The 23439-nt window shown below is 39.3% G+C and overlaps 1 protein-coding gene across 9 annotated transcripts in view; it reads left to right on the top strand.

Annotated features, from left to right (window-relative positions):
- Window positions 1-11889, top strand: part of TASP1 (taspase 1) — an 83233-nt gene extending 71344 nt beyond the window's left edge. For 8 of the 9 annotated variants that reach the window (XM_068675709.1, XM_068675705.1, XM_068675710.1 and 5 more), the window contains one exon: window positions 10404-11889. In XM_068675709.1, coding sequence (XP_068531810.1) covers window positions 10404-10496 — 93 coding nt within the window. In that variant the 3' untranslated portion in view covers window positions 10497-11889. The remainder of the gene's footprint in view (window positions 1-10403) is intronic. The other variant, XR_011094483.1, reaches the window with a different exon arrangement.
- Window positions 11890-23439: the final 11550 nt, after the last annotated feature.

Below are 23439 nucleotides of genomic sequence, written 5' to 3'. Positions count from 1 at the left end.
GAAGTTAAGGAGAATTTAAATAACGAAATACATAAAAATTCTATCTTGAAGAGAAGGGAAAAAGTAACAGGTGCAGAAGAAATTAAATGTATTTATTGATTGGGCCTTTCCGATTCCCCTTCCTTAATTGCAGCAGTTAAGAAACCTATGCTAACATATGTATTATGTCAGGAAAAGGTGTCACAAACATATTGTCATTCCTTCTGCTGTCGGTAATAGTATTTGAATAATTTTATCCAGCTTCATTCAGTTACACTCTTTATCTAGGGCGGTACACTGTTTTTCTGTGGGTGTTTCTTCCTTCAGATAACAGAATTGCAACATCATCAAAGAAGAAGGGAGAGGATATAAAACAACCTTGGAGCTAGTTCCTAGAACAGCCTCTGTTATATACAATCTGGATGTTAACATCCGTGTTTTCAGTTTCTTGGGGACTATTTACTTTTTTTTTTTTGAATGAGAGAAATAATATATTAAAACTGAGTTTAGCAATGGGAACTAGGAAAGTCTTTAATGTCAAATAGTAGAGGTTAACCAAGAAGGATGAGAGCCACCTATGCTTAGGCAAATACAGTACTGAAGGGAGAAGGCAGCTACTGTGATGGAGGGAGAGGACTATAAAAACAAAATCTTTCTCTGTCTTTTTTTTGGGGGGGGAGGGGGAATGGGGAGGCATGCGGGGAAAGGAAGCTGTATTTCATTTGTGAGAGAAATATATAAAAAAAAATACAAAAGAAGGAAATTGACATCAGATAATTTTACACACCAAAAGTGGTGTAACATGCTGGTTGTAGCATTGGGAACAGATGTGTTACTTTGAGGAGAAAAATGTATAGAAAAAAAAATACAAAAATGCCCTAGAAGGAGAAGGAGATAAAAAGCTGTTGAAGGTAATGCTGGTAGAGGTGTTAAAGTACTCTCTTTCATAGCATATGTCAAGTTCCTTCCATCTGCGTATGGAACAGGACATGTTTTTACTTGTTTTCTTAATATATATTTTAGATTTTCTTGGAAAAGAATCTAAACTCAAACTAAAAGCTCAGACTGAACTAAGTAAAGCTCATTCAAGCTCAGCTGTGGATGTGCTAGTATTCATCGGTTAATGCAGAAGTCACGGTATGGAGTTCACAGTGAAGGAAGGAGGATTTCTAGAATGCACAGTATTAAATTATTACAGTGTGCACACCTGCTTCTTGCTTACATTATAATGCTCCAAAGCTGTGTCCAAGGAAATACTGTTTCTTCCTGGTAGTGTCTGTCTAATTAATGAATAAATGCTAAATATGAAATCTGTCTGGTAATGAGTACTAGCATGACAGTGCCATGCCCAGAGATGTTTTCCTACTCACAGTTGCAACATTTGACATCTGGTGTGCATTGTTTTCATACTGCTGGTAAATTCTCCAGCTGGTAATCTTGATTGCGCTGACAGACACAGCTGCTCCTCTTGGTTCACTTTTAAATTATGTTTTTGACCTTCATTGAAGAGTTAATCCCCCTCCCTTTCTTCCTCCTTTGAGTCTGTGGCCACAAATGCTTTCCAGAGAAAAACCACAAATGCTTTTGCTGCTGACTTCTATTGATCAAAAAGAGTCTTCTGTCATAAAAGCTGGAATTTTATTCTGCTACAACTAGGGCTAAGTTATAGATGGAAAACTGGGCTTGAAATAGAACACAATGTATTGTAAGTTTAAAAAAAAATAAATCTTTTTTATTTTCTTTAATAGAATAACTGTTTTGGAACAGTTCATTTTGAGTGCTTGCCATTAAAAAAATAAGGGTAGAAGAATTCATAAAAGTATAAAATATCACTTGTTTATGAGTACCATAACAAAATCATCAGGCTGCAGCTTGTAGGGAAGCATGTTGCTTTCCTGTTTATCTAGGGGGGGAAAGAGCTTCAGTTCTTGTTTCTTTCATCAGTTTAGGACTCAAGTTTTATTCTTAAACCAAGGGATTGTCACAGTGGCTGATTTTGGGTTGTTTCAATTTAATGAACATGAAAGCAGATATTGTCACAGCAAGGCTTTTAGAAAGTGAGAAGGTTTTTAAGTGTCTAGTGTTATGAATTAGACTACTATCAGAATCATAATTATATAACTGGCTATGTACTTAAGGAAAAAAAAGGTCCTGCTGTATAGTCTTGGTGTGTTTCTTTGTGCACTGGAGGCTAATGTGTTTCATAATAGTATCTAGAAAATGGTCATTGTGAATTTGATGCTAAGAGGTAGCAGAGGCCTTTCTTACAAGGCAAGACACTGTACTCTGACCAGCTGGATACCAGCTCACCTACAGAAACTGGTACACTTGAAAGGCAGAAACATACTCAACCAGTTAACTATCAACAAGTCCCTAAAAGAAAAGTGAGGCAGGAAAGCGGGATCAGAGGCTTGAAACGTTTTGTATGTCCTGACCTGCTGGTGCCTCTGGCTTTTAGCGCTGTGAGCTCTCCAAGTACTGATCTGGAGGCAGCCTTGCAACAGGAGTTTATTTCCTTCCGATTTAGGAACGGCTGGGCTTTGCAGCCAGCCGCTCACCTCCAAACAAGACTGCTTGTATGCTCACGTGCCAGCCTGAATGCATGAAGTGGCTGAGCCTGCAAGATCTGTAGAACAGTTTTGCACTGACTAATACTTGTTCGATTTAAAGCATGCTTTGCGGAAAGGTGTCTGGTCCTTTTTGTTGGAAACCAGTTTTCTGGAGAAGTCATTGCTTCCTGATGAAACGCTGGTTTAAAATTTGGTTGAAATTTAACAATAGTGTGAAGGCTTGCCAGGTGAGCTAAGTTCACACCTGACTGCTGATGCACTCATCTCTGGTTGTGTCCTCTGTTAGTTGACTTTAGCTCTCCCTCAGAGTGAAAGTATTTCAGCTCCTCCAGCACTGACAGCAGCAGTAATGTCATCTTTGCTACCTGCAGAGTAGCTGCATCTGACCTCCTTCTGGTCCCTGGAACCCTTACATCACTGCCGCAAGTAGCTCATCAAAGCACATCCTTGCTGGTTCAACATTGTACTCTGTTTTGTCATCCCTCTCAGCACTAGCAGCTTCATAATCATTCAGCCCCATTGTTTGTCATACACTGGATGTGGAAGGAAACAAACTTTGACTTTTTAAAGTATACTTCTTGGAACTAACCTATACCACCTATTGCTACAACTTAGGCAGGGACTCTCAGCTTCAATGAGCTTAAGTGATGGATATATTCTATTTTAGCAGTTGCCACTGCATTTGAGATGTAAATGGAGAACAGGAAGGAAAGGAGGTTTGTGGATAATTACAAATTACTTGACTCCTCTAAGCTGCTGCAGTCTTTGTATCTTATTCTTTGTCTGCTTTGATCCTAGAACGCTGCAAAGGATAAGTTCTTCAGTCTCAAGTGACAATACAACATTTGCCAGCAACATAAGCACACATATAAACTGCATCTCTTGAAGATTCTGGTTTTGGGCAGGCAGTATTTCTTTTGTATAACACCGTATATTTTTGCATAATCAAACAGGAGTCCTTGTAGCCCTGGCAGGGTCTGCAGTGTATTTGCACACATGGGGCCCACAGCATTTTGTGCCCACAAAGTAGAAGTGGGTGGCATGTGCCACAGGACTTCTTTTTTTCCTGGATACCCCAAATTTCTTATATTATCTTAGTGATTTAGAACAGTTGGTGGTGGATGATATTTTTGCTTGAAAATAGGGACTTCCTCACTGTGTTTTCAGTAGTGTTTCGAGACCAGGTGCTTTCTTTCAAGTGAAAATTCCAATCTCAATACCAATAATATGCAATTCTGGTGCTATGTTATCCATAAGTATTTGAAATAATTTGTCAGCTCAGTATGGTTCTTAGTAGGGATATGATGAGTTAATATGTGATCTATGTAAAATTGTCACTTACTTCTGCAATTATTGCAAATACTGCAATGCTTTTGAGATATTGTTGTAGTTCAACTTTTTACATTTCAGTATTTCTAATAGCTAGATGAGCTAGACAACTAGTTTCTAAAAATCTAGCTGTAATATTGAATGTAGTCCAGATTCAGTTGCCAATTTAAATCTTTCTTTGGCACATATTCAGTTCATGAATTAGTAAGCTGTATGTTGTAGCAGGTTTTAATGTTGCAAAACTATGTATGCCATTCTTTCCATTTTCTAATGAACCAAATTCAAGTTGCTTTGCAAAATGGGGGGAACCATAGAGGAGAGTGTTGTGTGTTGCTGTGTTTGGAAACACACATTAGCAGCAACTGAAGTCTACACCAAATGTGGTTGTAATATGTAAACAGAAACTTTATCTTTGACAGCTAATTTCATGTTCCAGTATGAAGAAACATAGTGGATGGGGAGACCATTTCCAATTCAATCTTCTTGTTGAGATTAAGCATTATAATCAGATTTATTTGACTTTGCTAACACTGTAAAATTTAGCAAAAATTACTTCCCTCTATGGTGTTAAATTAATATTTATGACAAACACCAATTGTAGTGATTGTTGTCAAGTTTTCTGATGATAAGCTGTGTTTTATGTGTGAATAAAAGGTTTGTGAAAGCCTTTTGTGAGGAGAAGGGCAGCTATCCAGTGCTCATTGGGTGAAGAAATACATCTTGGAAGAATCCAAATATTAATTTGAAAATTAGTGGAAAAATTTAACAAACCTGTTTAGTTAACAGAAATACTAAGGCAAATAATTTAGTCATTCATTTCAGGCTACAGAGACAGTCTTTTAACTTCATGAGACAGGAAAAGTATATGTCACTGTTATCCTTTTTTTTTTCTTTAATCTGCACTCTTGTCTGGGGACTAGGGAATCATTCAGAAACTTTTACTTGAAAATAACTCTGCATACAGTAGAGCATCCAGTTCTCTCATAAAAATAAGGTATTTATACTTGTTGGAAATAACCTTCAGTGCTGAGATACCAGTTAAAATATTTGGCTTACAGAGCTTCACGGAAATTACGGACTTTGAGATGGGAAGATAAGTTCAATTTATTGGGTTGAGTTCTTACATAAAGCCAGAAGTTCTGGAACTTTCCTCAGATTTGGCTGTTATATCGCAGAGCAGAGGAGATTATGTATCCAGGTATGCAAATATAAATATAATGACCTGACTTAGCACCTGCAATTCAGAATAGTAAAGATCATGTCTTAAAATACACATGTACATGTATGGCAGTATTCTAAATACCCGTTCAATTGTCTGGAGAGGTGAGCTGAACAGATGATGGGTTGGTACATAGCTTTAGATGAAACGTGTATGAATGATATGAAGAGTTTAAAATACTTTAGTTTTCATCTTTCTGAAAATTTCATTTGTTTCTAATGCATTATACTAAACTTTTTAGATGCACCAATTGTGTATATTAATGTATTTAACCCACAGAATGAATTTGAGCTTGGAAAACTGTTAGCTTCCTAAGAAACCTGTGTGTAGGACCATTACAACGGGTGCCTGAGAGCCAGAAGCACGCCATCAGTATGACTGTCTTGCCCACAGGGACAGTCCTTCTGGAGCACACCCCCCATCCCATTATTTTTTTTTCTGCCAAGAGAGAGCTGTGTGTGGGATATTGTGATAGCAGCAGGTGCCAGTGTTTTTCAGGGCATCCTCTCAGGAGATGGAGCAGCAGAGGATGGCTATTGCCACCAGAATGGGCTATTACTGCCTAGAGAAGAGATCAAGAGTGGGTGCAGATGGTTTTCATGGTGGAAGTGCATACCCAGCTAGAAAGCTTGTAGACATCTGAGTAATTCTGAGTTTCTAACAGATATATGGGTTTGGTACTCCTTTTGTTTAAGGAGTAAGGTGGTAGAAAGCAATTTAATTAAGTACATGATGTCCTCAGTCTCTGTTTCATTATATTTCATCTCAGTAGTGTAATGAATGGAAAAAGTTTGTTTTATACATTATTCTGTCCAAAGCACATCCTGAGCATGTAATAAGAAGGCTAAACACATGAAGTACTCCCTTGACTTGCTTAAGAACTGAATGTGCTGCCATCTGGTAGTTGTGCTCTGTTCTCTTGGCAGTATTTGATTGACTTCAGTTTTCTCATGCAGTGCTGTCTGTCTTTTGGCTTAGGCATTATATTAATTCTACACTGTATCTACGCTTTTAATGAAAAAAATGAAGCTGTTGTGACAAACTCCTACTTTTATGTGAATAAAAGGAGGAGACTAGCTCTTTAAAGTCTAAAAAAAAATAAGTTTTTGATATTAGTTGGCCCTAAGTTGTTTCAGAAACTTTATCTGAGAGACATGAAGTAAAGAAAGTCTTGGCACAACTTTTAGTATTCAAAAAATATACTAAAAATATGTAACAACAACAACAACAACAACAACAAACTCAAATGTTTTTGATGAAAAGATGAAATCCCTGTTGCAGTTAACACTTGTTCCAGGGCAGGGTGACCAATTAGTTTTGGACTTGCAGGGCAGTGGGAAGCTTTCCAGTGCAGATCAAAAGGGACTGAGAGACAGTAAGTTTTGACTGTGTCTGGGGTTGTGGGAGTTAGTTGCTCCTTGGCTTTGGTTTAGTTAGGAGGGAAAGAGGGATTAATTTTTGTTTTGTTATGTTTTTGATGACAAGTACACACAGAGCAAGAACCAGTGTCTGAAGGCTGGTTAGCTTGGTTGTGCTGTATAGGTGGGGGGAAAACGGCAAAATCAGGTACTTCATCTAACATTTGTTTATTTTCATTTTTAATAGTGGGCATGAGTATTTCCCCCCCCTAAGCTACAGACAAAGATCTGTATCAAAGATGATGTGGTTTCTTAGTCCATTCTGTCAGAATCTGTGTTTCTACTAGGTGTCACCAACCTCACTTTTTGCTAGGAAAACAAAGAAACTCAAAATATTCTCAGGGACAGTAAAATTTCTATTTATAGAACTAAAGATCTGCATACCCCTGTCATTCTTGACTTACCTTTCCTTAGCATACTGTTTCCTCAAGGAGAAACTTCAATGAAGCTTAGTGGAGGATTAATTCCTTCTTTTTTTTTTTTTCTTTTCCTATTTGTATATTCCCAGGTGCAATTTCCCCTAGACGTAGGTTCATTCAATTTTTAAAGCTGATGGGCTATTCAAATTTAAAAATTTAAAAGCTTTCCAGTGTTTTTGGTTTTTATATATTTTTCAATCTAAATCCAATCCACTGTACACTCTGGACTTAATATAAAATATGATGTTGAGGCATAAAAATGTAGCAAACAGTACATATAAGTTCTGTGGTTGCATTTTGAAAATCTTAAACATTCTTTGATGTTTCTTTTTATTTACTAGAATTCATTCTTATGGCTAGGAACAAGGGAGATAGAGTTGTAAGAAATCACTTGGGAGTTTATCTGAGGTTGTCCCGATATGGCAATACTACCCTTTGATATTACTTATTAGTAAACATATTTTAAATACTCTCATATCTGTGTGGATTTTGTTCTACCTAAGGCAGACATTGGTGGAAGTAAGAAGCAGTAGTCAGTGTAAGACAGCATCTTTATTTGCTTCGTTGTACAAAGTGCAAATAAACAGGAGTCAAGTAAAGGATTTAAGAAAGGTTTTGTTAGTATGTGGTTTGGGTGTTTCTGTAAATGGAAATGTACGTGTGCTGGTAAGTAGTGTTGTTTTTTGTTGTTTTGGTTTTCTCCTTTTTTATGGAAAACTTGTTCTTCTTTGTATACAAAATGTAGTGTTTTTTTTTTTTTTTAATAGGAAATGTGTTTTGGACAGCTATTTTAGCATAGCTACTTGATGATGTATTGACAGATATTAAATATCTGTTTATCCTCTCTTGGTCTTTGTTCCTTCCCTTGCTCAAGATCTTACTAGGATATTATACTCAGCTAACTTTTGAGTAGCATGATCTGTAAATTCCAGGCGGATTCAATGAAGTCTCACATTTTGCTCCTGCAGTTATGTAAGTGCATGCTAGGCATTTAACTTTGGGTTGTGGGTTAAATCAAGCCTGTGCAAAAGATTAATTCATAATTTCAGTGAGAAATCTAATTTAAACAAATAAAGTCGGTTATATTTGTAAGGAAAAAAAATGATTATAAGATTCATAATAATCATGATAGTGCTAATACTTCTTACATTTTCATTATAAGTCCTTATGTCTTTTGGCATCATCTTCAGGCCTCCAAGCTTTTTATTGGTGTGTTGCTATGGTCTGCTTATAAATCTGACTGATCACTGTGTAAATATTCTCATTTACAAATGATGCTTGATTTAGACTGGCCCACAGGTTTGCTTTGATCTTAGTATCTCACTTTAGTATCTCAGAGGCATTCTTCCACTGAGGAAAGATTGGTACAGTGCCCTTCCAACAACGTTGTTTGTACACTGTCCTCCTATCCCACTGTTCAGTCACAAAACTTCACAGACCTGGAAAAATGTCTCGGATCTTTTGCTCTTGAAATCAAAAATACCCTTTTTTCTTTTTTTTCATCTTTCTCTCTCTGTCTCTCTCTGTCTCTCTCTGTCTCTCTCTGTCTCTCTCTCCTTTTAAACTTAGGAAATAGCCTCTTAAAAAAAAAATTGTCAATAACATTTGGGGGAAACTAAGAGATTTGAAAGGAATCTTTTCTTCTTGAAGTGGTAAATCACGGTCATAACCAAAATTGTTCAGAAAGTAGGAAGATGTTCATATATCAAGCAGGAAGGCCAGAGATCAAAGTTTTAGCAGTAAAATGAAAACGTTTAAATGTTTTTAATTAAATCTCATTCTGTAATTTAACTGAAAACAAGACCACCTAAGAGCAGACACGAGGATACCCTTATCAAGAAAGGAATTGAAAGAAGCTGCTTCTGAAATACAAAAAGTCTCTGTGATGCAATGAATTGTGGTTACAGCCTCAAAAAACTTCCCGTTGAATTGGTGGAAGTTACTCTTAGGGAACTTTTACATCATAGAACCATGGAATAGTTTGGAAGGAATCCTTAAAGGTCATCTAGTCCAACCCCTGGCAACCCATTGCCTCACTGCGAGTTATACATTTTGCAGCACTTCAGTCTTTTAAATGGGATAATGTACACACAAAAACATAAAGATGTAGTTGGCTGCACCTAAAGGAAGCTGTAATTTCTCATGCCAGCAATTTCATTGTTGAGAGCTTGATATCATAGTAGGAGTCATTTGATAATTGTTTAAGCAATAAGTTGTTTGGGCTTTAACAAATCACTTGATGAAAGGTGTTACTCGCGAGGGGAATGAAGTTTTTCTGCTTTGGTGGGAGGGGTGGCTAGGGAGTAGCTCTAGCTGATGACACTTTCTGCCTCAAGCCCAGGGAAATGCTGTTATCAGCGCCACTGCATTTTAGACTTCCACTAAGGCTCTTTGTAGTGTTTTACCGGAATCCACTCAGCAGCTCTGAAACCTGGAAACAGCAAAGTCTGTAGAAACATGCTGCTGACTCTTTGCTGGTTTGGATACACACTGGTTTAGCCCTTGGCTCTATATGAAAGACATCAATATATCTGAAAATGACTCTGCTGTAGCTCAAAATCAACAGTGTAAATGGAAATAGAAGCAGTTTCCACAGTCCAAAAACATGCACAGGAAAAAAAGATTGTCGTCATTACTTTTAAGAATAAATCAAAATATCTTTTAATAGGTGAATACTTTTGCCCATCACTAATAAGATGTACCACAGAATAGAAAGGATTTTTAACAGATTTTTAGTGTCACTGAATTACAGCAGTGTTGTAAGCTAAATTGCTATATGCACATGCATGTATGCCCGGTTTTTTGCTGAAATATTACAGAACCATCTAAAGAACTGCTTTTAAAACTTAAAACTTCTCCATAGAAAGATGTTTGTTGACAGAGGCACATTGCTCTTTGTGTCCTTTTATTTGACAATGGACAACAAACACTCTAGAGGAGGCTTTTGTGTTTGTTTGTTTGTGTTTTAGGGGGACCAGTAGGTATTTTATACAGAGATATTTTTTTTTGTCGTTTTCATCATTGCACTTGGCTTATGCTCTAAGGTGCAAGTGTATCTCTGTCAAATATTTTATTGTGTCTTGGGCTTCTGTAAAGCATATTTCTGTATGCAGTACTAAATTTCTTTGAATCTTCATAAGGAATAAGCTAATAAACCATGGAAGACCACAGTTATTTTTCTTTTCTTTTTATGATGAATTATCTTTTCTTCTATTCTCAGTGGACTGGGGTATCCAGTTTACCTTTTCTACACATCTGTCATGGTCCTTCTCTTCATGTGTTAAACATTAGCACAAACAAAATAAAAAAGAATCTAAGTTGTTTATAACTTTTGAAGTTGCTTTGTAATTCGCCCTTCAGACTGCAGTAATTAAACAGATTAATTGTTTGATATTTACAAGCTTGCTCTGTGTCCTGTATAACTTTGCCTCTCTTCCTATTTGATAACACTCTCTTGGCTTTTCCACAGACTCACATTTCAAGACTTCCTCCTGGAGCCGTGGCAGGACAGTCCGTGGCAATAGAAGGAGGGGTTTGCCGACTGGAGAGTCCAGAAAGCTAAACAGCTGATTCCTCACTTCATTGCAAAGAATGTGAATGACTTTTTGTACAATAAGGTTTTTTTTTTGTGTTTTAACAGATGTTGGAAATTCTACTCCTGTTTTATACCACGTATTGCAACCATGTGCACCATAACTTGAGACAAGTGCTGCTGTAGTTTATGTTCTCACTCTGTGAATGGGGGTGTGTGCATGTTCATTTTTTCCCTAATAAAATAGGAGCTCTTCCCAGTTGTACAAAGATTATGTATGATTAATGATTGTGTTTTCATTGTTTTATGTTTGAAAAATATCTGAAAGTTCAAAAAAAAAATTAATTTAAAGATGTGGTCACAATTGTCATTCATGTTCTAAATTTAAAAGTAACAGGCCTTTGAAGTGGCTGTATAATTATGCAAAAATGATTATGGTTTCTAAGTTTCTCAGTGGTTTAAGGAAATCCAGTGATGGTTTAAACATGGGTTGTTTTTTTCCTCCCCAATAAGGAGGAATTTTTTTGTCAAAGAGTGGTTTCAGTGAAACAAACTAAAGCAGAATTAAAGCTAAATTTGTTTTAAATAATCTTATAGGTCATATCTCTGTTCCCAAACTAAGATGTTAATAGCTTCAAGCTGTATGTATTACAAAAAGCTATATAAAGATAATGTATCGTAATGCAGTCTTTATGTATAATGGAATATTACAATGTAAATAAGAAAACAAAGTTTATGGAAAGATTCAATATTATTCTTCGCTTCTGTTTTAAATCTATTTTTGAGAGAGGTACAGAAATGAACATATTACTGGATGCGAAGTGCAATGTGTATTGAATGGATGTTGGGAGGTCTGATACTAGCTTTCTTATTGATAAAGCAACTTCCTAAAGTCCAGCCACAGCATGGGTATTTATATAACTGTGTGTAATTTGTATGTACTGTGCATAAATTTACTGTAATTCTTTTTTATACCTTCAACAAAACTGCAGTATAAAACAATGTAATCCTTGTCTGCCTCGTGAAGCATTGGCAGCTGAACTGTCTTTTGTCACCAGTTCTGATACGTTAGCCAGACGCCTGAGTCCTAAAAGTGAGTTCTGACATACAATCTTCCATTCAGTACTTTTTTCTTCACAGCACTGGCAGCAATAGAATACTTTTGTAATTAATTCATTGTCCTGATAAGTATGCCAAAGAGAAACTAAATTAGTTCATCTTTTTCCCTGGTGGATATTTGATAATTCTGTTTTCAGAAATAGTGGATGAATAGATATTCAGACTGTATTTGCTTAATCGGGCATTGTACTTGCCTCTTTTGTAATGTTGTGCCTGCCCATAACAGACATACTTGACTGATTAAATGGTTACATTGATTGTAGTACCAATCTTTCATGGATAAAAATCTTAATAAATTTTTTTTAATACCCGGAGTTCATTTTCACTTTTATGTTAAATAATACATTGAGGTACTGTCATTTTTTGCATTTCTTTCTTTATTATTTTTTATTTTTATTGTGACGTCGATGTCATTCTGTAGTTGAAGATATTTCTATAAATTCCTGCAAAAAATATGAAGCAGGCTTTTCAGGTTGCAAAAACAAAAAGTGGAATGTACATCAGTCTGCATCTCAGAGGATATACTTATTCTAGTCTGATGAAGTGAAGTAGAGCTACACTGATTTGCACTAGCAGAGACTGTGGCAGTGAAGGGTACAACACTTCAGAAATGTTCTAACAAAGAAGCTGAGTTGTCAGAGACAGTAACATTTCTCTAAAATACAACAGTAAGTGACTGTATGGGTGCTGTACTATGTAGTGAGTGAAAGACATAAATAATTCTTATGGGTTTGCAAGTACCCAAATTTGAAAACAACATTTTCTTTGGAAAAGTATTTGGAAAAGTAACAGTGTTAACCTTCCATTCAAAAAACATGCTTTTCAGTGTTGCCTTCATAGAAACATTTGTATAAATTCACTCTTTCATGGAATAAGCATGGCAAAGGGCTTGTAAAATGGCAGGTTCTTTCTTCCACTCACTTCCTTAATTTCTCTCTATGGAGATCTGTATTCCAGCTTATGATTTTTTCCCATATGCTGTCTCAAAATCTTATTTTTGTGTGTGTGTATATACATACGTGTATATACAAATCATAACCCAAGTGTCAAATGACATGTTTTGCTTCTCCTTTGCTTCCATGTGTAAGTAGTACTCCAATCAATTACTTCATAAGTAGTATTTGTCAAAAAAGTCATGTTTCTTCATGAAGCTATTGTAGGAATTATTGTTTGAACTTGGACAGTGTCTCTTTTCATTATCCAACTTTTCCCCATTCAGTCTGAATATAGGAAAAAGGAAAAAAAAAAAAAGTTATCCTGAGAATCACAAGCAAGGTATGGAGTACAAACCAGGTACAGAGTTGACTTTCTACCTAAGGTACTCATAAGAAGCAAACTGTTAGCACGTTTGCATTTCTGTATCAATAATCATGAAGCCTGGCAGGAGCACAACTTCCTATCATCCTACTCCCACTTAAGCCAATGAAAGATCTTACACAGCTTTAATTGCGGGTCTAATTCTGCTGCTAGGTCTATTTTGGACTTGAAAAGGGCTTATGAAAAATAAGTGGTGAAGACGACAGATACACTTTGCAATGAAGTGATCTGTTTGCGATGAGTAACCATTGCCACTGGCATAAGCAGATACAGTCCAAGAATAAATTATACAGTTGACAGCAATAGCTTGCTAAAATTATAAAGGAAGGGTAACCAAATGAAATGCATATAAATACAAACAATTTGAATACTGATTTTTTTATACTCAAACACACAATTACATGTCCTAGGTTATTTTGTAGCAGACAGGTTGGTGCCAGTGTAGTCAATCATCTACCATAAGAAATTTCACTGCTAGAAGCTTGTAATAGCCTCTCAAAGTAAAGTTCAGAGGTGATTTGAATTCCATGTTGTGTATTCTGTAGGTACAAAGACTTTGCTTCTCTGCTTGTGAATTAATCTATGGAAAGGGCATGAAATTCAGGTGATTTGAATGGGAAGGAAGAGGGAGCCTGACTTTCTGAAGCTGCAGCCATTCTCCATGCAAAAGTTAACATAGTACATTTTGTGGAAGAAAGAGAAGAAGGCCTAAGAGGAAGCAAAGCGGGTAAAAAACAAACAAACAAACAAAAAAAACAAAACAGGGGCATTAGCAAGGCTATGATAACTGCCATTGTTAACTAAAATTCAGGTTAATAGCAGAAGCCCAAACTATTGATTATTATGGTATTACAGTTGAAACTGGTGCAACATTTCACAGAGGACAGTCTTTACAGCTCCGTTTTGAGCAGAATGATACAGAATTAAAGACAGGAAGTTATGGAGCATGTATCTACACATTTGAGAAAATGAAAACTTCTCATTCCACCATAATTCCTAGTAAGCCTATAGCTTTTTTTGTTTTGTTTTGTTTTTGTTTTTTTTCTGTTTTTGTTTTTTTTTTTCCTTTTTTTTTCTTTTCAGAAAGCAGTGTGGGAGGATTAGTCCTGTGCTTGACCATTCACTCCATTACAAGATAGCACAGAGATTAGGAGGACTTTTTTTTTTCGTTTTAAGGTCTTATAATGATGCAGCATTCATCTTCTACATAACCTAGGCAATAAATCCTCATAATAATGATTAGGATCACTTAATGGTGGTTAGAACACAATAAATGGCTGTGTTGTTATACGCACTCCTGTGAACTCAAACCAAATGAAACTTTAGTGAACACATGAGCAACAGCTGCCATGAGACCTGCTTTCCTATGGCTTTGTGTCTTAACCACAATACCCTCAGTTGCCTCAAAAGTCTCGCGTGTTGCCGATGCAATGCACTTATTTTATTTCCTATGCCCTACGCTGCTTCAGTACTGTAAGGTATCTCTTGCAAGGTAATATCCTGCTCTTCTTCCCACGTTCCCCATCCCAGTACTGAATTTTCAGCTACACCGTCTCCTCTGTCTCCACATACTGCAGTATCTTTAGCTAACCCTCATGTTCCTGGTGTTTGTACACATCTGCTGCACAGGAGGCAGCACATGTGTGTAGACACAGGGTAGGTGTCTCTTATACCTTGGCTGCTGGTCTCAAGGGTTGCCTGTAACCCCTAGGCACTCCCATGGGCAACGACTATCTGTCAGATAAGTGGTCCTCTTCAGATTTGTAGAAATTGGCTAATGGTGGCAGGAATTACTGAAACAGAACAGACAGCATGAGTGTGTAAGCTTGGTTTCCTTAGGATCCAGTGTAAAAATATGAAGCAGCTTCTTTGCCTTATTTCTTAAACAGCGTTTGAGAAGCTTGAGAACAAACCAACTTGCACCAAGAGCTATATTCACCAGCCTATCAAGGGTAGTTTAGGGATGTACATGAGTCAAAGCTGTCAGGCTCCAACTAGCCTGGGGAGCAAACAGCTGTGATGTTATGGTATCAGTGTTCATCCCGGAGTTCGTATAAACCTGCCAAGGACTGTGGGTGACATGTTCTTGCCTGGTTAACCTCTGCTATGCTCTGCACTTTCAGGCACTTGTGGTTTGTTCCTGTGCACACTGTGCAGGTGTGTGTCAGCCAGGCATGCAGGGGGACTAGCAGAGCAGGAGCCCTGCTGCTTACCTCACCATCCCATTTGGAGTCTATCAATCAGCCGCAATATATTGTAGTCGATATTTAGGTTAATGTTGCTTAATGGACTATGCCTTGTTACGTTGACGTAAATATCCACATATGAATACAGAAAGAGAACACCTAAACTCATCTTTCTAAAATAAAAAAAATCTTCCAAAGTTGTTAAAGTGCAATTTTCAGAAAGTACTACATGAAGGCGAATGTTTGAAGTGAGATCGTGTCCCCAGTGAAGTCACTAGGAGCTCAGCCATCAGCTTCAGCAGAGCCAGGACATCTCTCTTTGAAGTCTTTCTCTTAGAGGAGTCAAACATTACGAGTCCCTTAATGTCAACACTGGCGACTTCTGAAACGAGATTGAGCAAGATGTTTTGATGACTGATGCTTATTTTTTGGATTATCTGAGAGTATCAGTTGGTTGTGCAGGGATTGAGAAGTCAGATGGAAGAATCAAAATGGAGACTCTCCTGTGCAAATAATTTGATGAAAGCAGACTATGACTTTGCTCCAAAAGGAGCTCTTCTCTAGCCAAGGACTTTCAGTGCTTTTTAAAATTTAAATAATTTTTCTAAAGGTGGTAATTTCTACAGCTCTTGTTTCCCTGCGGATGCATGTATGGAAATTGGATGGAATACACTGTGTGCTGCAGTACAAACATTAGCAGGGATTTGCGTTTGGCATGATACAGCCTAGCAGTGGAAAAAACACTGTGTTCAGGGTTGTGTATCAATAAATCACAACACCAGCCTGAATTGTAAAGTCTTCCGTGTGTACTGCACAGAAATAGAAATGCTGTTAAATGTGTCTTTAAAATGGTTTCCCTAAAATGTGTGTTGTATCCCTCAGCCAATACAGCTGCACGTTATGGTGCCGTACTGCAAGTCTCCAGACCACGCTGCCCATGGACCGGAGGAGATTCAACTCAGAGTTGAGTTTTACAATTTGAACATGGTGCTTCATTACTTCTCATGGCTAAAAGTAAGCTCTCTTGTCATGTGTCGGCATTGAGGTGCTGCAGCGGGGGAGCTGCGGGGCCTCTGTGAGGGAGCCGGGGCTGCCCCACGCTGCTTCCAGAAAGTTCTGGAGGCTCCTCAGAGGCACCTGAGGGGAAAAGGGCTGGAAGAAAGGGCAGTGTGGTGCTGGGCAGCAAGGGTGAGAGGAAAAGGGTGAGGAACAGCCCTGAGGGGAGAGGAGGAGGAGGAGGAGGTGCTCCAGGCATGGGGCAGGCATTGCCTGGCAGCCTGTGGACAGACTAGAGATACAGTTTTTTAAATTTGTGTTCCTTTCACACTATCCAAACTTATTTTAATTGGAAATAATAAATTAAACTACTTTTCCCCAAGTTAAGCCTGCTTTGCCAGTGATGGTGCTTGGGAAGTGATCTCCCCCTCTTGATTTCATCTTAATTTCTGTCCATGTTGAGGAGGGGGAGTAAGAGACCGGCTGGCAGCCAGCCGGGACCTGTGCACCAAAGGGATGAATTACGGTTGCACCTAGAAATTCCTTCAAATCTTAAAGTGCCATTTTGCAGATGATAAGCTTTTTCTTGTGATAGGTGAAAAGCTTTTTCTTTTGGGTCAGTGAACTGAATTTTGTGCCCTGCAGCTGCAGGATCGTTAGGTGTAATGTAAAGGAACCACGGGAGCACAGGGATGCAAGAGGGATGGAGGGGATGGGATATCCCCTTTTGGCTGATGTTAAATCAGATTAGGTGTAGCATGAAACTGCCCCTTCATTGCTCTCACTGTGATCATTCTTTTTGTTTGATACTGTTCTTATTCTGCTCCAGTCCATCTCAGGAACTACTGCCACAACGTATCATAGATTTTGTTGGGAAAAAAAAAAATGACATGTTTATAAAAATCATGTTCTTTCTCTAATTTTGCAGGAATCAAGACTAGTTAAGTGCAATTCTCAATTTGATGAAGAAATGGTTTCTAAAATTTGGAAGCCAGTCCTTTTGAAAGGCGGTGAACTCCTCTGGGGAGATAAGAGTGTGCCAAGTCTTGAGGTAATTAACAGTCAGCGTTGTGACATGATGGCCTTTGAAATTAATACCGTGTGTTTGAGGAGGGAAGGGAGATGGTTTCAAAGCCCATGTTTGTTGTATTAATGTGTCATGTAATTTCTATGAAAGAAAATTAGCAAACCAAAAGACAAACAATGCCAGGCACAGCAGAAAATGTGTTATGATACATGATTTGAAAAATGTTACAAGTTGAGAGCTGCAAACCAGTTCATTTCTTAGGGAAAAGGACAAATGAATAGAAAAAATACCATTTTGAGTGCATGCTTTACACATCGCAGAACAGTTATTCTCAGGTAAGTTTCAAGAACCTTGACCAACATCAGGGAGTTGCCGCAATTAGAAGAGAACTCAAAAGTAAGGAAACTCCCTCTATAAATGGTAAACAAAACCCCAGGATGAAGTTCACTATTAAAAATGGTATGCACGGGATAGAAATCATCCAAACTGTCTTTTTTTTTTGGCCAAATTGTGACTCAGAGTTATAAGTTCAGGTATGAGCTAATGCTGTTTTCTTCCTTCTTTTTATTTGTTTTGTTTTCAGTTTTTAAACTAAGATGCCTTTCCTTGTTTTGCTAGAATAAAATCATTTTTACTTTAACTATCTCTGAAGTCATGAAAGCTCATTTAAAATGAAGATGCTTCTACTTCCGTAGAAACGACAAACCTGGATAAGGGTGTCTGTACAGACTAATCCTGCAGAGATGTGGCACCCAAATGTGTTCAGGTGTCTGAAGAAATGGGGTGGGTTTTGAGCACTAAAGTAGCCTCTGTTCTTCATCAACCCAGTTCAAACTCTAGTCCTTTGCTGGTGTATTTTCAGTGCTCTACCCTGCTCTGTGGCCTTAACTGCACCTGTAACTATTAGGATTCACCTATGGCACTTCCAGAGTCCAGCTGTAAACCCTGTCTTTTGTGAACCTTTGCCTCATCAGCAGAAAATTTGTGTTAATCAGACCATGAGAACTATGGGTGGCCATGTAAGAATCACCATAAGCCTTTCATCCATATTCATGTGAGATAAGCCTCCTGTCAAATACAAACCATGTACAACCTGATTATCCGAAAACTCAGCTCAGTGTCATATGTTCTCCGAGTCTGCCTGTAACTCTGCTTTCACAGAATCACAGAATCACAGAATTTCTTATGCCCAGGGCATCTCATTCTTCCCTCTTGCCATTTGTCCCTACTTTTGGTGATTTTTTGCTTCACCAGACCAGCAGTGGTCTTAGTTCTGCAATCTGCTTCACCAGGAATAACATCAAACATAACATTGCATGACTATCCTTGGATGGTCCTCTTCTGTTTCACAGCAATATGTAAGCAATATGTTTCTGTGGATAGCGGGAACCTCTCAAGTCCTGCTGTCCTTGCAGTACCTGTCAAGGGCTTCATTCTTCTGTTCCTGATTTTTTGTAAACTTAGAGTCAAATTTAACCCTACACACAACTGCATTAGAATGAGCCACAGGAATATTAGGTGGTCTCATAAATGACACACATGAAGAGGTAAAAGGCTCGCTTTTGACTGATCCCTGCCCTGAGGATATGTCATAATTTCTTCAGAGTGTTTCCTGAATGTGAGAGCATGATGGTCCGCAGGCCTGCTACTAGGAGTGCTAACGCCTGTTTCTACTGCTGTGATGCTGTTGCTTGTCCTAGCACTGAAGTACTGTCAAGAGCCTAATAGAATGATTCGGTGCCTGAGGAAACCCTTGAATCCACCATTTTAAGTGTCAAAGAGTATTCTCCATACACTACATTTTAATGTTTTAAGTTTTATTTTTTCTTCTTTTTTTTTTTTTTTTTTTTTTCCTTCTTAACAATAACAGTGGCCAGGCAGGCTAGTAAGTGCGATTACCTATTCATTTAGAAGTTTGCAGGTTGATAGGTGCAGGTTTTCAGGCCGTCATGGTCCTGTAAATAAGGTTTTTATGTGAACATGCTGTCTTTATGTACATCCATCTTTATGTCCTGTTCTCTCCCCTCTTCTCTGTTCCCCTTTCTTCTCTCTTCCCCCAGTGGCATCACTTGGCTCAGTTCAATACTATTAACAGAGGGTAAATAATTAAATTTCCCCAGTTAAATGAATATATGTGGCCAGACAGAAGAACTACATTAAGTCCCTGAATTGAGAGGAGATTGATGAGTCTCTTGGGGATCTTGGGCATCTTTATTCACAATTAAGAACTTGTCAGGTTGTTTCAGAAGTTTATTTATATTTTATCCACTTTATTTTCCTTTTTTATTTTTCAGATTGTTTTCAAAACTGGTAAAAAGTCAACTCCACAATATCATAGTGCAAGGTTTACATTGAACGTCACCTGAAGAAGCCAGTGCATCCCTAGAGGCTACTGGCATCAGGGGAACTGGTGATAATGATGCAGGAGCCGTATCTGCTTCCTGGGCTGATGGAGTTTATTTTTTCTGCTCTGCAAATTCTCCATGAAAGATGTCCGTCCACTGCCACATATGGAGTCCTTTTGCTAAGAACAATACGGTGTTCAGGTAATTTTGCCATGAGAAATCCTGTATCCATTGTATAAAAGTAGATACACTGGCTTTTGGCATATAACAAAAATCTTTCCTGTGGCTGGAAAGAAGACCCCTGTCTAGTAACAAATCATTTCTCTCCCCCCCACCCCACCCCAAAGGAAAAAATAAAAAAAAAGGCAAAAGTCTTTCAAATGAGAGCTGACATTTCCTCATCATTCTGTTTTCTGGTTATTTATATTTCACTGGCAAACAGGCTGCATGGCTTGTTCTTTGTGCTAAAGATACCAAGGACATTTTATTGTGGCCTGTCTTGCCAGGAATAAAGTGCAATAACACTTTCCAGTGGATCTTTCCTCCCAGTTTGCTCCCTAGAGAAACAATGCAGCTCCCAGAATCACTGGCCATACAAACACATTACAAATACAAGAAAGGTCACCTGCTCTTTGCTGTTTCCTTTTTCCTGTCCTCCTGGTAGCACATAACACATCCCTGGTTGCTGGTGAGCCATGGAGGTTTCAGCCTTTTGATTTGAGGCTCTGTGAGGGATGATGCGAGTCCAGCACAGGTTTGTGACGCTCCATATGGTGGTGCTCTAAGTTGTGCTTGGTGTGGAGGACTGGGGAGCCCCAGGATGTCCTTGCTGGATGTGCAGGAAGGGCTTAGGAGATTTGCTGTCATGCTTAAACATGCCCCATGTTGAGCATGTTACGAACTAGTGTAGTTGGGAAGTGTCACAGGCACGTATGGGTTGTCCTCAGTGTGAAAGTCCTGAGCCAGTGCTGCACTGAGATCTGTGTAACCACAGGCTGTGAGGCTCCATCCTTCTGCTTGGTGGGGTGTGATGAGCCCTTCCTCTCTTCTGGGACAGAACATACTCACACGCAGAGTTGGAGAAATCCTGGGGTTTCCCCGTCCTGGGCTATAGCTTTGTTGACAGACTTATTTTTCACTTTCACAAAGTAAATGGAGTATATCTCCTGCTTGGCGATGATTCATCTCTCATTATGTTTAATAATTAGAACTCCATGCTTGTCTGCTGCTTCCCCTGTGCTCTGCCAAAACGAGTGGTCTCTGCTCTGAACAGCTCCATCTGTTGGCATTGCATTGCCATATCAAACACTATCAAAAAAAAAAAAAAAAGTTTTTTTTAAAAATCCCCCCCACCAACAACCCAGCAGCAAGAAGATGGAGCGTTTCTGCTTGGGCTGTGAAGAGATATGATGGGCACAGGTCCTGGTGCACCAGCAGCCTGCATCTGAAACCCGCTGGGTAAAATCCTTGCAGTCCTTGGCTTCTTCACCGTTCTCCCAAACCAGGAGGGTTTGCACCGTGTGTTTGCAGATCTGGGCAGAGGTGAGGAAGGAGATGCTCGGCGCCTCGTGTCCTCAGCCCCTCGCTTTCCGTCTGGCAGCTGGGCTGGCAGCCAGCAGCAGCCTGCAAAGGGAGAGCGTGGGGCGAGGTGAGCAGCAGGGCTGGAGGGGGCTGCAGGTGGCAGGGAGCTGGGCGTGCGGGGCTTGCTATGTCAGACCTGGCCACAGGGGGGTACCACAGGCAGGGACACAGCCACTGGGACACGGTTTCAGTACCCGAGCTGCCACATGCGGACACAAAAGCTGTGCTAGTTTAGGGAGGTTAAATTCAACACAACCTTCTTTCTGTTGTTAAGGACCTAGAGCCCAATGCCAAGCACCCGTAAATTCAGTTACCTCCCTGGTGGCTGTGTGTGTCCAGGCTCAAATCTGTAGCTGTGTTTGAGCAGCTGCATAGCTTGCACTGGGCATGAATACGGCTGGCATCAACAGAGGCAGCTTCAGGTGCTTGTAATTGTCCAAAGCTGGAGCCATTTAAAAATTAAGATTACAAACATGCTCACAAGCAAATAGTTTCTCCTTGTATGGTTTATGTAAGTTTCTGCTTCAAAGAAATAATTACCTGCCTTCTTGAAAACGTTGTCTTCTTTCATTTGCCTTCTTGAAAACGTTTCGTTATTCCAGCTGCTTTCAGTGTATAGGTATGAACAAGTTTACGGAGTATGTAGTGCTTTGCATCAAGTTTAGGATATTTTCACTATTGACACTTCTTATATGTGGCCTGGTCCTATGGTCCTAAAACAAGAATGAGGCTGTATTCATTGTACATGTTCATTTGTGTGTTGTTGTTGTTGTTTTAATATCTTCTTCTTTAAGGGACATTAGATGTTCAGAGTATCAGAAAGTGATATTTTTATGATTAGAGTAAATATTCTGATTTTTATTTTTTTTGACAGATTTTTTTTTCCTCCATAGAAGGGCAAATAAATCTGCCAGCTAGATAAGTACAAACATTTTGTTTCTCATGCTACCACATGTAGCATGCAATATCATCTGGGCTCATTTGTGAAGGAACAGGTCTAGTTACACAGATGAAAAATTATACTTAAAAGGAAAAAACAAACCAAAACTGTGCAGTTTGTTTGCCTATCTCCAGTTGTGATTGTCCTTCGGAGACTGAAGCCTGGCCCAGAGCTGACATAATGCAAGATAGATTGCTTCCATGGAACAAAAAACAAAAGTCACTCTTCTGTCTCCACTCCCAGTTTTGAGTTTAACTTCTTAGCTAGTGAGCCTGCTCTAAGGAACCTGCTTTGGCAGGGGGGTTGGACCCAATGATCTTTTGAGGTCCCTTCCAACCCCTTCAATTCTGTGATTCTGTGTGTGATTGTGTGTGACTTCAGCGGGAGTTTGCATTGGACTATGTGATGTTGCAAAACTATAAATGCCTCTCAGAAAGGCTTAAGTCTAACTTATTCATGATACAGGCTTTAAAATGGAAAAAGTGGGCTATGAACAATGTGGCAATCACTTTGGATTTCCAGACTTCTCTGCCTTGAAACGGAAACACCTCTGGGCATGCTGCTACTGCTCTCCAGCAAGGTTTTGGTTGCCTTTGCTCGGGTTTGGGCAAGGCCATCCTGGGAGGAGCAGCAGCCCTCAGTAGACATATGCTGGCCAAGGCATCGACATAGTGTGGGCACTGGGACCCACCCTGCAGCTTCAGCAAGATGTTGGCTGTGTTGGAGTTTGGAGAACTCTGTTCTGGAGAGTTTGGAGAAGAGCAGTATCCCCTGCTTGGCAGATGGGAGGTAGAGATCTGGATTGCTTAGCTTACCCAGACCAATTTGCAGCAGTCTTGAGACGTCTTCATAGTTTGAAGAAAAAACCCTACCATGGCTTGGGAAGTGTGAGCGAGTCTGACTCCGGTTATGGAAAAGCTACTAGGCGGAAGTACGAAAAGCTTGCTGGTAAATCATTTACAAGAAAATACCTTGCTCAGCATGGGGTTTGCAATGAGGGGGTCATATTTAATGACCTGCTTCAAATGTTATTATAAATCATTACTTCCTCACCAGCTAAATCATGGCTGGCTCATACTCTGTATGCTCTCCTGTAGAAGTGCCACTAACTTGTGAACATGTTGGAGTTCAGAGACACTTGGCCCCGCAGGATGGAGGAAAGGGCAGGAGCACGAGGGGCCATCAGGCATCCCAGAGGCGATGCCCATCCCTCCCTCAGCGGTGCAGCTCCTGTGTTTTCATAGCGCCGGCCACCTCTGCCAGACACAAGACCTTTGGGAGCTTTTTGACAAGATGCTAAAACTGGAGTAACCTGAATGAAAGCATGTCCCCGGTGCAGAAGCAAGAATGGTTTTCAGGAGGATAAAGAGGGCAAGTGTTTAGCTTTGGTTGAATGATGCCTTCGAGTTATGCAGGGAAACTTCTTCCAAGCTGCGTAATAAACCTCACGTCTGCTTGGGAC

Source organism: Anas acuta, chromosome 3 (genome assembly GCF_963932015.1).
Source record: "Anas acuta chromosome 3, bAnaAcu1.1, whole genome shotgun sequence".
NCBI classification, from domain to species: Eukaryota; Metazoa; Chordata; class Aves; order Anseriformes; family Anatidae; genus Anas; species Anas acuta.
The sequence above is the reverse complement of the archived record's forward strand: the minus strand, read 5'-3'. Positions and strand labels throughout refer to the sequence as shown.